This window comes from Sus scrofa, chromosome 1 (genome assembly GCF_000003025.6).
Source record: "Sus scrofa isolate TJ Tabasco breed Duroc chromosome 1, Sscrofa11.1, whole genome shotgun sequence".
NCBI lineage: Eukaryota > Metazoa > Chordata > Mammalia > Artiodactyla > Suidae > Sus > Sus scrofa.
In genome coordinates this window covers 143,998,670-144,015,629 of record NC_010443.5, presented here as the reverse complement: position 1 = coordinate 144,015,629, position 16,960 = coordinate 143,998,670, and the positions used below count along the sequence as shown (strand labels likewise).

Below are 16,960 nucleotides of genomic sequence, written 5' to 3'. Positions count from 1 at the left end.
TCCATTATCTGGATCTACAAGCTCATTTATTCACTCACCTATTGAAGGATCAGAGCAGCCTTTAGTCTAGGACCAATTTTCCTCACTACTATGCAAAGCTCTTCTGAATATTCTCCCCAATATCCCATGAATTACAAGGTCTTTCCACCATGGTTGGTGGAACACAACCATTCCAATCTCTGAAAAAGGACCATTCCCTCTCATACTTCCAAGGAGCTCTATTCCCAGCTTGACGTAGTGACTTTACATGTATGCCCTGTTCACCATTTAAATGAAGACTTGAGAGGCACTGCTGACCTCTGGAGAGCACTCTCCATGCAGCTCTCTCCTTTCCTGTCCTTTCTCCTTCTAACTCAGACCACCATGCCCTCCTCAGACTTCCAGCTCCAGTCAGCTTGGTTTCTCCCTTCCTGCACTGCAGCCGGAAACATTCTCCCCAGCCAGTAAGCTGGGAAATTGTAGGTTTATCTTTTTTTTTTTCTTCCTCTGAGAAATCAATGTGCTATACTGCCTAATGTCCAATGCCAGAGAACCATTATTTTCATATATTTTGCCTAAAGTTTTTGTTTGTTTGAAGCAAGAAGATAAATCTGTTACAGCATCTTGGCTGGAATTAGAATTCTAAATTGGGGAGTTTCCATCGTGGCTCAGTGGTTAAAGAATCCGACTAGGAACCATGAGGTTGCAGGTTTGATCCCTGGCTTCACTCAGTGGGTTAGGGATCCTGTGTTGCTGTGAGCTGTGGTGTAGGTTTCAGACATGGCTCGGATCCCGTGTTGCTGTGGCTCTGGTGTAGGCTGGTGGCTACAGCTCCCATTAGACCCCTAGTCTGGGAACCTCTATATGCCATGGGTGTGGCCCCAGAAAAATACGAAGGAAAAAAAAAAAAGAATTCTAAATTGGCATGTTTCTTTGGTCAGCATCTAAAAAAATGTCATTTCATAATTTCTGTTGTCTTTTTTTTCCTTCTGATTGCTTTTAAGATTTTCTGCTTATCTTTCATTTTCAGCTTGACTGTGATGTGCTAAGGCAGTTTCATTTGTATTTGTTCTGCTTTAGGTTGCTGAGCATCTGTTGATGTCTAACCTCTGACTGGTAATGTCCTTGTCAACTATTTCTTCAATTATTGCTTCTATTTTCTCTCTTCTCTCTTTTTGGGACTCCAGGTATAATCTGCTAAAACTTTGACCATATTCTACATCTCTCATATACTCTACTTGGCTTTTTTTTTTTTCTTCTGTATTTTTTCCTCGATTTTGGATTCTGGCCTCTGGAACTTGAGGATAAACTTCTATTGTTTTAAGCCACCAAGTTCACAGTAATTTATTACGGCAGCCCTAGGAAAGTAAAACAATCACTAAGTACCCACACAGAAATTGAACTTAATAAGTAAGTAGGTGGCAGGTGGCAGGAGACAAATTCTCACTGTTGAAATGGGGCATTATAGATAAGCAAGGGAGAAGGCTAGAGTGGTCCATCTGGTAATGGATTAAAGTTAGAGACATCAGTATGAATTCATGAGCTCATGAGTATCTCAGAAAAGGTATTTTATGGGAGTTCTCTTGTGGTTCAGTGGGTTAAGGACCCAGCATTGTCACTGCAGTGGCTTGGGATGCTGCTGTGGTGCAGGTTTGATTCCTGGCCCAGGAACTTTCACATGCAAAGGGCGTGACCAAAAAAGACATCTAAGTGGTTATATACAGAAATATTTACAGATATATGTATATATTCAGTACACACACACATAAGTCCGTGCCCTGTTAGCCAAGAAGGCCTAGAAGCAATGACACCCCAGGAACAACGAGCACATCGTAAGCCCAGATCTTGGTTTCTAACAGCATTCCCTAGTGAAACAAACCAGGGCTTCTTGGGGAAATGGCCAGTTCTAGGTTAGCAGAGGGAACACGGGTAATATGTCTAGAGAATCTTGCAGTGCCAGAAAATAAGGAAATGTGGGAGGGGGAAAAAAAAAGATAGACTTTGTTAAAGGGACACAAGAGTCAACCAAAAATGTCCTATTGGCAAAGCTAGCACAATCTGAGCAACAAAATAAAGTAGTATTGGATTATAGTGCAAAGTATAAAATAAATATCTGTAAGTCATCATTAATATGATTGAAAAATGAATGACTGAATAGGTAAATGGGGAAAAACAAGCAAATCTTGCATGCAGAAAGAGTTCAAATAATTTATGGAATTATGAAGGAGATGGAACATAGCCCTCTATTCCTTCAGTATTGGCTCCACATGGTGATTTCTTTCCAAAGATTATAATATGGAAAAAAAGAAAAAAATAGTAACTTCACAGTGGAGAAACATGAACTTCAAAATCAATAACCCTAGTCTAAATCCAAAATCAATAGCCCTAGTTTAATCAAGAGGAAAATATCAGACAAATCTCAATTTGTGACATTTTACCAAAAAAAATGACCTGTAATCCTCAAATATATCAAGGCAATCCAAGACAAGTAATATCTGAGAACCTGTCACATACAAGAGCCTAAGGGGACATGATGACTAAATGGAATGTGGTGCCTGGAACAGAAAAACGACATTGGATAAAAACTAAGACAATCTTATATCAATTTAACTCATCAACTGTGACAAAATATACTGTACTAGTAAGATCTTAATAATATTAAAAAAAAATAGCCTAAAGATGGAGTTCCCGTCGTGGCGCAGTGGTTAACGAATCCGACTAGGAACCATGAGGTTGCGGGTTCAGTCCCTGCCCTTGCTCAGTGGGTTAACGATCCGGCATTGCCGTGAGCTGTGGTGTAGGTTGCAGACGCGGCTCGGATCCTGCGTTGCTGTGGCTACAGCTCCGATTAGACCCCTAGCCTGGGAACCTCCATATGCCACGGGAGCGGCCCAAAGAAATAGCAAAAAAACAAAAAAAAAACCCTAAAGAGATTAATTGTTTGGGTTAGTTAGAACACATCAACTATAAGGACACTGGTGAATTAATCCAGTAAATTTGATTTATGGATTGTGTATATAATGAAAGAAGATTTATTTTTAATTTTGATCAATATGATAACATCATTGTGTTTATTTTTTAGAGATGCAAATTACATAAAAGTAAAGTGAGCTGTGAGTTACTTTTAAATAGTTTAACAAGAAAAAAATAAATAAATAGTTTAACAAAGGAAAAAAAGATAAACTGTGGCAAGATCTTAAAAACTGTTGAATTTGGGTGATGGGAATACATTCATTACATTATTTTTTTTCCACTTCTTGTATGTTAAAACTTTTCATATTAGAATCATAACTTTTTTCATAGTGCCTGCTTGATAACTTCTACTCTACATATGATCATGGATATTTTCATTACAGAATACTTCATTCAATTATAAATATTTAAAATTCTGATACTGCATCTCAATTTTGAGTATACCGCTTCTTCAGTACCCCTTATTCCAAGAAACACTTCTAAGATTTAATAAGTTAGATTTTTTTGGAAAAATGCCTAACTGACATTTTACTAGCATTTTATTTCTATTTCTGTTACTATTTCTATCATTGACTTTGATTTTAAAGATCTTATTTCCATTTGTTATTTGTTGACTTGCTAATGATGGTCACTCTAAATGGTGTGAGGTGGTACCTCAGTGCAGTTTTGATTTGCATTTCTCTAATAATTAGTGACATTGAACATTTTTTCATGTGCCTGCTGGCCATATGGATGTCTTCTTTGTTGAAATATCTATTTAGGTCATCTGCCCATTTTTCATTGGGTTTTTTTTTGTTGTTGAATTGTACGACTTGTTTATATATTTTGGAGAGTAAAACTTTGTCAGCTGAAAATTTCGCTTAAAAAGATACATGCACCTGTATGCTCTTTGCAGCATATTCACAATAGCCGTGACATGGAAACAACCTAAATGCCCATTGATAGATGAATGGATTAGGAAGATGTGGTACATATATACAATGGAATACTACTCAACCATAAAAACGTACAAAATAATGCCATTTGCAGCAACAGGGATGGAAGTAGAAACTCTCATACTGAGTGAAGTAAGTCAGGAAGGGAAAGACAGAAACCATATGATATCATTTATATGTGGAGTCTAAAATACAGCACAAATGATCTATCTACAAAACAGAAAAGATCATGGACATGTAGGACAGATCATGTGTGCCAGGGGGAGGGGGAGGGGGAGGGGGAGGGAGTGGAATGGATTGGGAGTCTGGGGTTGGTAGATAAAAACTCTTGCATCTGGAGTGGATGAGCAATGAGATCTTGCTGTATAGCACAGGAACTATAAATCTAATCCCTTGTGATGGAACATGATGGAGGATGTAAGCCATTTATATGTATGACTGGGTCACTTCGCTGTACAGTGGAAATTGACAAAACATTGGAAATCAATCATAATAAAAATTAAAAAAAAAACTATAGACATGTGAAAAAAAAGATCTTATATCCACCCTTCTGTTTAAAGGATTGTTATAAAGTTTACAATTCTCTAAGAGTGTTCCTGAAAATACAAAGAAGGAAATAAAAATGCTTTAATTTTCTACTCTAGATGCATTATCTATCCTAAGGGTATAAAAAAGGGTATATGAAATATGAAGCATTATCTACCCTAAAGGTATTAAAAAATGCTTAGAAGAAATGTAAGCAATTTGATTTGGGAAATTAAGTCTGTTCTCCTAAGCAATAAAAATAACATAGTCAATAATAACCCATCTAAAAAAATCTGCTTTTATAGTCCTTTGTGACATATAGCTCTGTAAGACCCTAAATGCCATTAGTGAAAATCTGGGCTATTGACTTCAACCTATTATCACCCCCACCCCCAGGGGTTGGGGGAGAGTGGGGGCAGGCAGCAGGGGCTATTGTATCTATGTCTGGGAATTTATTTTGATTTTATCCTGTAATCTGGAAATTAGGACTGATAGTACCCCAAATAAAAAAAGTTTAGATTGTCACAATCAGGATTTAGAACCTTCAAGTAAGTCTTATACTTTCTTTGGTCCTCAGCTGACAAGATGTTGGGCTCAATAACATCTTTTTAAAAACCTTAAGGTATGAAATTCCCAGTGACCAAATTTTATGAACAAGTAATAATGTGGTTGTGACCTATGCCTCAGCTATGGCAACGATGGATCCTTTAACCCACAGTGCAAAGCCAAGGATCGAACCTATATCCTGGAGCTGTAGAGACACCGCCAATCCCATTGCACCACAGTGGGAACTCCAATAATACGCTACTTTTAATGGTGCATATTTTTGTTAATTTTAAAAATATAGCCTTTTTATCTTGTACAAAATTATAGTAGTACTAACTGATATCGATAATGAATTTAATTTTCAAACTGATATAAATTCATGAAAGTTAAAAGTCTAAAGAAATATTTCTGTTTCAATTGTCTTTTCCCCCAAAACTAAAAATTCAGTGAATTATTCAAACCTAACACTGTTCTCACCTTACATAGTGTTCAGAAGGTCCCTGTGTATTCTTGGGAATTACTACCTATGTGCTTCCATTCTTGCTGTATGGTCTGGTGGGGGCTATAAAGAAAGTTTCCCAGATGCTGCTCTGAAATTTTTACCAGTTGATAGTAAAACATTAAGAAAACTAAATTTCTTAAATTGACCGAATGCTTTAATTCCAAAAGAATTTCTTTTTTCTTCTCTTTTGCTTTTTCTTAGTAATAAAATGCCCTGTCTTTTACAAAATGATGTTAGTAGCAGATAGAATTTTAAATTTTTTTACTGATTTAATAACATAGGAAGTTGAAAGCCTCATCAAACTGTCCACATATTTCGTTCTCTGGAAATGTTAACATTCTCTGAAAGCTCTAGGTCTGGGAACTGGAAGGCAGCTCTGCTCACCACTATACCATCAACAATACTTACATCTGGGAACTGGTGATACACCGATCACTGGGAGAGCTTAGCAATTCCCTAGGATTTACTGTAAAGCCAAAATGAGAATGGAGTTTTTCAAGTAGTATAATTTTCTGTCTTCTTCATTAAAAAATACACATTCCCTGAATGTGGGAAAAAAGTTATCTTGCCAGCCTTTTACCTTAAAGTGTCTTTCATAAGGAATGAAAAAAGATCTGTAGGGAGTTTCTATTGTGGCTCAGTGGGCAGTGAAGGTACAGGTTTTATCCCTGGCCTTGCTCAGTGGATTAAGGATCCAGTGTTGCCACAAGCTTGTAGGTCACAGATGCAGCTTGGATCTGGCTTTGCTGTGGCTGTGGCGCAGGCCAGCAGCTGCAGCTCCAATTTGACTCGGAGTCTGGGAACTTGCATATGTCGTGGGTGCAGATGTAAACAGAAAAAAAAGAAAGAAAAAAAGATCTGTGAAAGTCACAAAAGTATAAATAAGAAAATAAGTCATCTAATATCTGGCCACTCAGAAAATAAAACTGCTATAATTACTGCATTTCTTTACACACTTTTTTCTTTTTTTTGGCCATGCCTCAGGCACACAAAAGTTCCCCGGTCAGAGATTGAACTGGAGCCACAGCAGCAACCTGAAGTGACAATGCTAGATCTTTAACCTGCTGTGCCACAAGGGAACTCTCTATCTTATTTTTTAAATAACACTTTTATCATATGCTTGAGACAGTAAGAATTACCTCTAGATGAAATCTAATGCTCTATGTGTAATGCCCTTCTCTGACACTGGGAAATGTATCTATTCACTTGATAAACCTCTCCTCCAGAACCAGTCCTATTCCTCTGCTGCCTCTCCTCAGCAACGTACTCTTCAACCCACGAGTCTTCCCCTCCACCCCCTCTGGCTGCCTCCTCACCCCCTCACTAAGACAGGCATTTGACCCCCTGTATCGAGGCCTCCCATCCTTACTTGGGTTGGGCCACTCCCTGCACTCAAGTCCTCCTTGCCTTGCTTGTGTCCCAAGCTCCTGTGCAAAATTGCCTCAGTATGCCTTGCTTACCCTGTCCAGGCTCTGACCCCCATCCTTGCTCACTCCCCATGTGAATGCCTGCCTCCTTCTGACCAGGCCCTGACTACCCATAGCAGCCATCCCAGGCAAGGAGAGCCAAAGTTCCACCTGGTTCACCCTCCCCTTTCAGTCATCATCTCACACCACTCAGGGCCTGACCCTTCATGCTGGGTGCCCCCTACCTGTGAGCACATGTACACACATACACATTCTGCTCAGGCTTTAACACTCCAGGGCCCCCATCTCGGTGCCCCTCTTGACGTGCTTGGGACGCCACTTCCTTCATCAGGCTGGCCTCCTTTGCTCTGACACCCCAAGCCTGGCTGCCCCTCTGCTCAGACTCAGACTCTCTGGGCTGGACCTCCGCAAGCATGGGTACCTGCTCAGTCTTGAGCTTTCTCATGGCAAGCAGCTCCCACACATGGATGCCCTCTTCATCCCACCTGAGACTCTCCGCCCCATCTACTGTCTTCAGGATTGCATTGTTCAAAAAGGGAAGGGGAGGAAGGCAAAAGGGGTCACGATGATTTTTTAACAGTATTTTTCCTTTTTGTTTTGGCAACTAGAAAGAAATATTTGGCAGAACTGATAGGTACACTAATCTTATCTTTAGTTCTACTTTGATTACATTTCTTCTTTGTTCTAACTCACACCGTTATCTATGTTACCCTTCCCTATCTCATAAGCTGTACTTTGGTCAGTCACCTCTAATCCTCTGTGGAAAATGCAGGGCACATGGAAATACTTGAAGCAAGCAGGCAACCCCAAGAGGACAGGAACTTTGCATTTTGTTCAGTGACATATCCCAGCACCTACCACAGTGAAGGCCAGAGTGATTCTGAAAATACCAGAATACCAGGAAAATACCAGAAAATACCAAGAACAGAAGGTAAAGACAGCAACAAAATAGACCAGAAGAAACCTTATCCAGCAGCAGAGTCTCAGAGGACTCCTGCAGTGCTGTGTCTATCAGTAACCCTTTAGTTGCTGAGTTATGGGGGGGTGTCTGAGGGTCCTTCTGGAAGGAGGATGTTATTCAGTAGGCTTAGTGCAGCAGCTATGTACCAACCAGCATGAAAGCATTTAAGTAATTTTACACAGCACAAATTTGTTGAATAAGTACATATTTTCAGCAGCCCTTAAGTTTTTCACTGTGACATACCTTGCTGTCTAAGTTATTTAGTGAAATGAAGGCTAGTTCTATTTGATACCAGAACCATCTCCCCAGGGAGAGGCCTGCAAAAGGTAGAAAGTGCATATCAGCAACAGCATAGCCTGGGCCAGACTGTCCACGCACGGTAAGAAAAAACACTGAACAAGATGACCTCTCAACTTCCTCCAGGGAAAGGCAAACACTCAAGTGTAAGAAATTTGGGCAAGCCTCACAAGAGAAAATGGAAACCCAAACTCAGCCTTAACTGCAATATTAAACTATGTACAAGAAAGAGGATTTTCTCTGTTGAGCCACTAAAAGCTACAGCATGTGCCCATAATAGACACACTCCCGAACTAAGGTTTTACATAAGGTCCTGGTGAAAACACATAAAGTCCTCTGGTGATAATCACAGAGAAGAAAAGTCCACTCTCTGATGGATGGATTTAACATTTTAAAAGAAGGAATGGCATTTAAAAATAAATGACTGTGAACCATAAAATTATAAAAGACTGACTGTAAGCATTTTCAGGAGACATATTTCTGAGCGCTGCCTATTCCAGAAATAGCTGGAAAAAGCTGAAGTAACTGGTTTTGGTGTATGCGTATTTGTCACCTTCTACCTTTCAAGGATTCATCTCTTGAGTTGCCTTATATTCACAAAGGCTAGCCAGGTTGCCTCCTCTTGCATAGAGAATGCTGCTGGTACCCAGTTACAGCCATTAGAAAATAAAATCGCTCTGGGCTTCTAGACACATGATCCCTCTGCTTAGAGTACATCACTATACGGACGGCAGCAGCACTTATAAGACACATCCAGAGATTCTTGGCTGTCCTTTCCCCTTACATCTGGTCTGTCGTGTCTGTTCAGAACAAACAGACAGCAGAAGTCCAGCTGTGGGGCCACGTGGTCCCACCTGGTCTTCATGGGACATGCACTCTGGCCAGTAAGAAGTCAGTAGGTCACTTGCCCTGTAAGAAGCCCGACTGCCCTGAGAAGTACTCTCAGTTTGCGAAGGTGAAGAGGTCACAAAGGGCTCCTGCTGGAAGGCCCGGCTCTGTGACCAGCAGCCAACCAGCATGTGGGTGGGCCACCCAGCCAGCAAGTGCCTTTACTTCAATATTTAACCACAACCACAGGAGAGATTCCAAGCAAGAACTGTCCAGCAGAACCGCCTCCCAAACTCCCAACCCACAAAACTCTGAGCAAGATAAAACAGTTGTTGAACACCCTAAAGTTTTGGGATAATACATTGCAATGGCAACCATAACTGGCATGACCAAAGAAATCTTTTCTGACCAGTTCTATCACTTTTGTACCCTCAGTGGAAGACAATTTCAGATCTAAGTTACACTATGGGAAAATCATTAACCCTGGAATCTGCAGTTTCTTTCAAAAAAAGTGTATTTCTTGTTCAAGGACTGGTGACGAATTCTGCTCTGTCTGGTGAGTCAGGGAACCAAGCCCCTGCATCTAGTGACAACTTCATTTCATAGGCTGCCACAGCAGGTGACCATAGTTCTCAGGTGATTCCTCCTTAGAGCATATCTTTACTCAGAAAAAGTGTTATGCTGTCCTGGCAATTCCACTTTTGTAAAGTTACCAACTATGGCATAAACCGATGGCCTCCAGTATCCATTTTCCATTTCTTCTTTTTAATTACAGCTACCCCCAGATTTTAGTGGGGCATATAACTGCCCAAGTACAGACTACACTTGTGGTCAACTGTACAATGTGACCAAACCAATGACAAGAACAGGACTGACATGTAATTTCTAATCATCCCTTAAATGTATTGCCCTGCATTTTCTTTCTGCCTTCCCTCCCCTCTGGCTGGTAAACTGGTGAAGTCTGAGCAACCCTGTAAGTCACACGCATGGATGGCAGAGCTATGCTATCAGCCAGAGTCACTTCATTCTAGACTGGGAACAGAAAAATAAAATCTACCTAGTCAAGACATCATAGTTTTTACTGAAAGCTGAGAATAATGATGGGGTGTGTCATACTAATGCAGCAACTAACTACCCACTCTTCATACCTTCTCCTATCACCTACCTTTATTTTATACTGATAAACAACATTTTCATTCCTCCCCCATTAATCTCTACTTTTGAATTCACTGTTATATTATTCAACTTCCAATGTTCTTTTTTTTTTTTTTTTTCCCCATTTTTGGCCACCCTGCAGCATATGGAGCTCCAAGGCCAGGGATCAGATCTGAGCCACAGTCTCAACTTAAGTCAAAGCTACAGAACACTGGACTGCTGTGTGAGGCCGGGGATCAAACTCATGTCCCAGTGTCCCTAAGGTGTCACCAAGCCCATTACGCTACAGTGGGAGCTCCCTGCTGTTCTTTACCTAACTGAACTTCTGATACAGCAGCTTTCTTTGAAGGCTTTCTGAAGTAGTGCAGATGGTGTGGTGCAGAGGAGGAAGAGTGGGTTCAAAGGCCGATATGCCTGCTTCTCATCCTGGGGGGGGTCCAGCCACCCTCAAGTCCACTGAAATAAAGACTTGCAGGAGTTCCCGTTGTGGCGAAGCAGAAGTGAATCCAACTAGGAACCATGAAGTTGCAGTTTCAATCCCTGGCCTCAATCAGTGGGTTAAAGATCCAGAGTAGCCGTGAGCTGTGGTGTAGGTCACAGATGCGGCTTGGATCCCACGTTGCTGTGGCTGTGGTATAGGCTGGCAGCTACAGCTCCAATGCAATCCCTAGGCTGGGAACCTCAACATGCCACAGCAGCCCCCCCCAAAAAAAAGCTTGTGGCCAAAATTAACCTCCTAAAACAGGGGTAAAAGTTCAACGTTAGGCCTTGCTTAGCTCCCTTGTCTGACATCCTATGATTTCCGCCCCTGAGATTTTAAACTCAGCTAATCGAGGAAAGGCACTCTGGCACCATGGACAACAACGCAGATCCTGGAGTCAGAACCGATCTGGGTTTGACCCAGCTTTGCTGTTCCCTACTAATGTGGACTGTGGGCAACTTGACTATTCTAAGGCTCAGCCTCCTCACCTGTCACATGGGGTTAATGTGGCCCTCAAGGGCCTCAAGCTATGAGAATTAAAGAAAATGCTACACGCCGAGTACATAACGTTAGTAGTTACAAATACTGGCCTTTCTACATGCTGTCCCTCTGCCTAGAACACCTTCCTCCCCTTGTCCACCTGGGGATTCCTTCACATTCATTATAACTCATGCCCTGTGATACATGCCCCCCTCCTTGGCCTGCCAGAGGCCACCAATCTTCCTTCATTGTACAACTGAGACATGTCTATGAATTTTGCTTATCACAAGACACTGTAATTGCCTGTTTAAAGAGCTGCCCCTCCTCACTGTGGGCCTGGTCATGTGTTTCTTACTCATTGCTGAATCCAAATACTCAAGGAGTCTCAAATATGTTTGCAATATGAACTGAATAAATCCCTGGGTTCACGTTGGAATTAACTGCCCTCTCTTCTGGATTGGGAGTTAGACCTAACTTTCGATTATGTCATTTCTTCTATCAAAAGAATTGTCCTATCAAAATAATTTAAATTGAAGCATAATTGGTAATGCCGATATTCCAAAAGCAGTTATCTGAACATGAACATCTCCAGATAAAGGCACTCTAATGAGAATGTTCTTGTCTAAAAGTTCATGTTTTTTTTTTAAGAGTTGTTAGCAGATACAGTTGAGATCTTAAAAATCACAGTCAGTAATTGAAAATGTATTGCCTTTGTAATAAGGAACAAGTTATTAGAATTGCAAAGATAGAAAATAATTATAATACTTAGCATGTACATGGAAATTCTTACTTTATTAAGTCCTTCACTTGCTCATCCCAATTGCCTGTGACAGTGACAGCAGTTGCATTTCCACTGCATGGAAGATTGTGCATGATCAACAGACATGACGGCAAAGATTTAGATCTGCTCTGGCCAAGTCAGTGGCCTTTATATAGTGATTGTTGAATCCAGACTTCAGTTATACATATTACCATTATTATTTGCAGTTTTCAAGAGGGAAGGAGTATGTATCTATAGATCCATCCTTGAACAGGACCAATATTACCATTCCCCTGAAAGAACTTAAAGAACTTTCTGATGACAGCAACAATATGTAGCCTTAAAAAGTAAAAGGCTGGAGTGTCCTGGTTGTGTAGAGGTTAAGGCATTGGCATGGGCATTGCTGTGGCTCAGGTTTGATCCCTGGCCTGGGAACTTCCACATGCTCTGAGTGCAGCCAAAAAAAAAAAAAAAACAAAAAACAAGTAAAAAGCATTTTAAAAGACAAACTTACAATAACAAATATTAAAATAATTAAAATACCTCAATGCAGATGTGATGCATCCCTCCAGCTTTGTTTTTCTGCAGAAAACCTGCAATTGGACTGTCATTTCCCAGTGGATGAAGCAGTTCCATCTTGGTATTTCCCAGGTTGACAAAAACAACGGACACTCCATGTTCAGGAATAGAGGCCATCTCACCTACTTGGGCCCCCAGAACATTCTTATAAAATGCCTTGGACTTTTCCAAGTCTTGCACTGCTATTGCTATATGATTGAGTCGCCCCAGGTTCCATACAGGACTAGCCACTTGATTCGAGGTCAGCGACATGGAAAAAGTTCTTACTGTTGGAACAGGAGTTTGAAGTCTGGAAAAAAACCCTGAAAAATTGAACAGTCATTGATTGATATCTGAGAATTGATGCCCTTAGAAAATTAATTTTAAAAAATAAATTACACATGTAAAAATTATTTGTATACCTATTCTTTTTAATTACATAAATTAAATCAGAGATGATCAATTTAAAAAGCATGTCACAATTACTCGCTCTGCTCTGAAATACCTGTCTGGAATTAAAAACCTAATTCTGAGCTTTTTAGACTCAGAATAAAGAATGACATTTGTCATATAATTTATATTTACCAATTTAAAGGATAGCTGCATGTCATTTAGAATTACATGTTGTTTTTTTGCAGTTCTTAAAGGGCAAGTTTGAATGTGATAGTGAAACAACATACACCTGATGAAAACAAACAATTTTATTCTCTACCTACAAACAATTTTTTTGTCTTACATTATGTAGTAAGTTCATTAAAGTTATAAGTACCTTTTAATGTGTACTTTATTTGGATAATTATCAACTAAGGAAAGTATCTCATTACTGAGGGAAAAACAAGCAAAGATCAAGAGGGTACTTAAACATATGAGAATTTCCTGAGCCTTTTTTTAAATTGTTCTCTTCATAATTATGAAGGAGTAGAAGCAGAACTGCTTCTAAATGTGAAGAAACCTTTCATCTGGAAACTAAAGCAGCTTTCAATGTGTTCTCCCCATGTACTACTATTTCTTCAGTAGTTCTCCCCAGAATGAAAATTATATACATGTCCAGGGTCTAAATACAATCCTGCAAAACAACATCACTTAATGAGAATGTATGAAATAGCAAAATGAAGAGCACATACTTTATAAACAAAGAGTTGTTAATGCTTAATGACAAATACTTTAAATAGTACCTAGTATCACAGAGCTTCAGCTAACATAAAATTCCCTTACTAAAATTTTTGATAACAAGGAAATTAAAGTGACACTATTTGATTTTATTTAAATCCATATACCCAGGAGGGAGTTCCCTGATGAAGCCTGGGTTTGATCCCTGGTCTTGGAACTACGATCCCACATCAAGCCGCTGCATGCTGTGTTGTGGGGGTAGGGCATACACATTGTTGGAAGGTAATGTCCTGTAGGCAGGCTTTCCACCCCACTTAGCTGCAATGGAAGGGCTTCCAGGGACCTGGTGCTTCCTCACCAAGAAATAAAGAGCCCACATAGCCTAGCTGGGCTTATCACCTTGTGGGGACCACCATTCCCTCTTTCAGGCCCAAAGAATACTGCTTTGATGCTTTGTCCTTGCTTAAAGTGTGAGTGTCACATGGCCAACCCCACTGTTTACACCTGTCCTTTGCTGGGAGGGGACAAATCTCCCTCCACTGTGGCAAAGAGAAGTGTATATAGGCAAAACTGTCCTGCCCTGGCCACTGGGAGAGACCTGCTGGCTGCGTGGGACTGACACCCAAGACTGAAGCTGATGTGGCTCTGGCTCTTCTCTACACAAGTTACACACTGTCCCACCCAGCGCTTATATTCTCCTTGGTGACTCTGGTTCTTTCAACTCACTGTGTCATCATGAAATTCAGATATATTACAAACCAGTACACACATACATAAATGTATGACTGGAAGTAAATTTCATGAAAAGAATACCTAACCCTCACTAAATGTAATGTGTTCTAATATTTTCTATTTTAGTTTTTTTAAAAAAAATGCTAGTACTACCCACTAAATATCTACCTTTCTGGTTTGTTGTGAAAATTAGAAACTTGGTGTAAAAAATATAATACTACAGTGCAAGACATACATAACAGGCATACAATAAATTCAGCCATTCTTGTTAATGACACCTAATGACTGTTTGCCAGATGAATGGCATGCAGGGTTGTCTGTGGAGACCAAGAAATCTGAAGGGCAGGGTGGTAGTGAATTTTTAAAATGCTAACAACCAACAAAACCATCCATCAGACCACTCTTCCCTTCCTTCCATTTATGTGTATAATTTGCAATGAAAGTTCAATACACAATGTATTTGTACTAAAAATATATATGTAGATATGGTCAATGTGCCCTAGAGTGATAGGCACACTAGTGCTGTTTGCTCTGTGAAATTTTAAGAGTATGTCAAATAGTGAGTCTAGGTATTTCTGAATTCTCCTTACCAGTGGTACCTTTAGATGAGATGGGGTAGTGGGAGGTTCTCTGGCAGGCATTCTGCTACCAGCAATGGAACATATGGCAATGTCAAAGGAATAAATTAGCATGTATCCAAATGAAGGTGAAGTTGTATATCCCATGCCAGTTTGCTGTAGGGACATTTCAAAAACTCTAGCACTGAAAAGGAAGTCCAAACAACTCATGTTATTAGAAGTCTCACTATCTTTCTGTGTAACTTCCTTATCATTTGGAAGTGAGAGGAGGAAAGTTTACTAGAATTGACTGATTTGATCTCTGGCCTTTCTCAGTGGTTTAAATGATCCAGCTTTGCCACAAGCTGCAGTGTAGGTTGCAGATGTGGCTTGGATCTGGTGTTGCTGTGGTTGCAGCATAGGCCAGCAGCTCTGGCTCCAATTCGACCCCTAGCCTGGGAAGCTCCATATGCCATGGGTGTGGTCCTAAAAAGATAAATAAATAAATAAAATGAAGGGTATTTAAAACGAATAAACAACAAGGTCCTACTGTATAGAACAGGGAACTATATCCAATCTCCTGGGGTAGACCATGATGGAAAAGAATATAAAAAAAGAATGTGTGTATCTGTGTATGAATATATACAGATATATGTATATATACATATACATATCAATCACTTTGCTATACAGCAGAAATTGGCCAACACTGTAAATCAACTATAATTTAAAAATAAAATGAATGGTAAAATACATAAGCTGGTTAGTTCAGCTGGTTAGAGCATGGTGCTAATAATAAAATGAAGGGTAAGGGATATAAAAATGGCCAAGATGTGCATAACATATTCAATACCATTAGCCATTAGGGAAAAGCAAATCAAAACCACAATGAGGTATTAACTCAAACCCACGCAAAAAAAAAGGCAGATGAGGAGTCTATGAGTAAAATGTGAAATCCTATAGACAAAGCAAACTGGAGTAAGAAACACAGAATAGAGAGTGTACAGTGATAACAGATGTTTATAGATACTTAAAAAAAATGTGTTGCTGAACAGTTTGTTGTGAACTGACCTGTAAAAACATTAGCTTCTCTTTTGACTTTCGCTTTTTTTTTTGGCGGCATGTGGAAGTTCCCAAGCCAGGGATCAAACAAACACCACAGTTGTGACCTGTGCCACAGCTGTGGCAATGCCAGATCCTTGACCCACTGTGCCACAGGGGAAGTTCCGACTTTTGCAAATTTTTAAAAGACATTTTTATTTCAGATTGCCCCCAACTACAGGAATTCACAGCTCTTTAGTTTTAGGTTTTTCTGCCTCTCATCTAAGAAAGTACAGCAGAACTGCATTACTTTCAACTCTATAGCGTGTAGTTTGTGACTATTCCAAAAAGGATTACTTCCCACGAATAAACTATATGTATATGCATGTGTGAAGAAACTTATCAGATATTTAAAAACAGGATTGTTGGAGAGTTTCCTTTGTGGCTCAGTGGTTAACGAATCCGACTAGGATCATGAGGATGTGAGTTCAATCCCTGGCCTCGCTTAGTAGGTTAAGGATTCAGCATTGCTGTGAGCTATGGTGTAGGTCACAGACCACAGCTTAGATCCAATGTTGTTGTGGCTGTGGCCAGCAGCTACAGCTCTGATTCAACTCCTAGCCTGGGTACCTCCATATGCCCCAGGTGCAGTCCTAAAAAGCCAAAACAAACGAACAAAAAACCCCAAGAGTGTTAAAACAAAACAAAACAAAACAAAACAAAACACCTAAACCTTCAGGGAAGTTCCTGCTGTGGCCCAGTGGTTTAAGACTCTGACTACAGCAGCTTGGGTCACTTCAGAGGCTCAGGTTCAAAACCTGGCCTGGCACAGTAAGTTAAAGGGTCTAGTGTTGCCACAGCCGTGGCATAGGTCACAGCTGCAGCTCTGATTCAATCCCTGGGCCAAGAACTTCTATACTCTACAGGTAGGGCCATAAAAAAAGAAAAAAGAAAAAAAAAGAAAGAAAGAAAAGAAAAGAAAAAAAACAACAACAGGATTGTAAAGATGAACAACTGACTTTTACACATATCAGGAATCTGATGTACAAGAAGCCAAAAATGGTACAAAAAATGATATGTATGTTAACCCTAATTTTTAACTTTCTTTCCATA

At 40.1% G+C, this 16,960-nt stretch overlaps 1 protein-coding gene across 2 annotated transcripts in view; it reads right to left on the bottom strand.

The window, feature by feature from the left end:
• Positions 1 to 16,960, bottom strand: part of MCEE (methylmalonyl-CoA epimerase) — a 28,659-nt gene that overhangs the window by 6,743 nt on the left and 4,956 nt on the right. For both annotated transcript variants that reach the window (NM_001097471.2, XM_021072602.1), the window contains 1 exon segment: positions 12,393 to 12,730. In NM_001097471.2, coding sequence (NP_001090940.1) covers positions 12,393 to 12,730 — 338 coding nt within the window.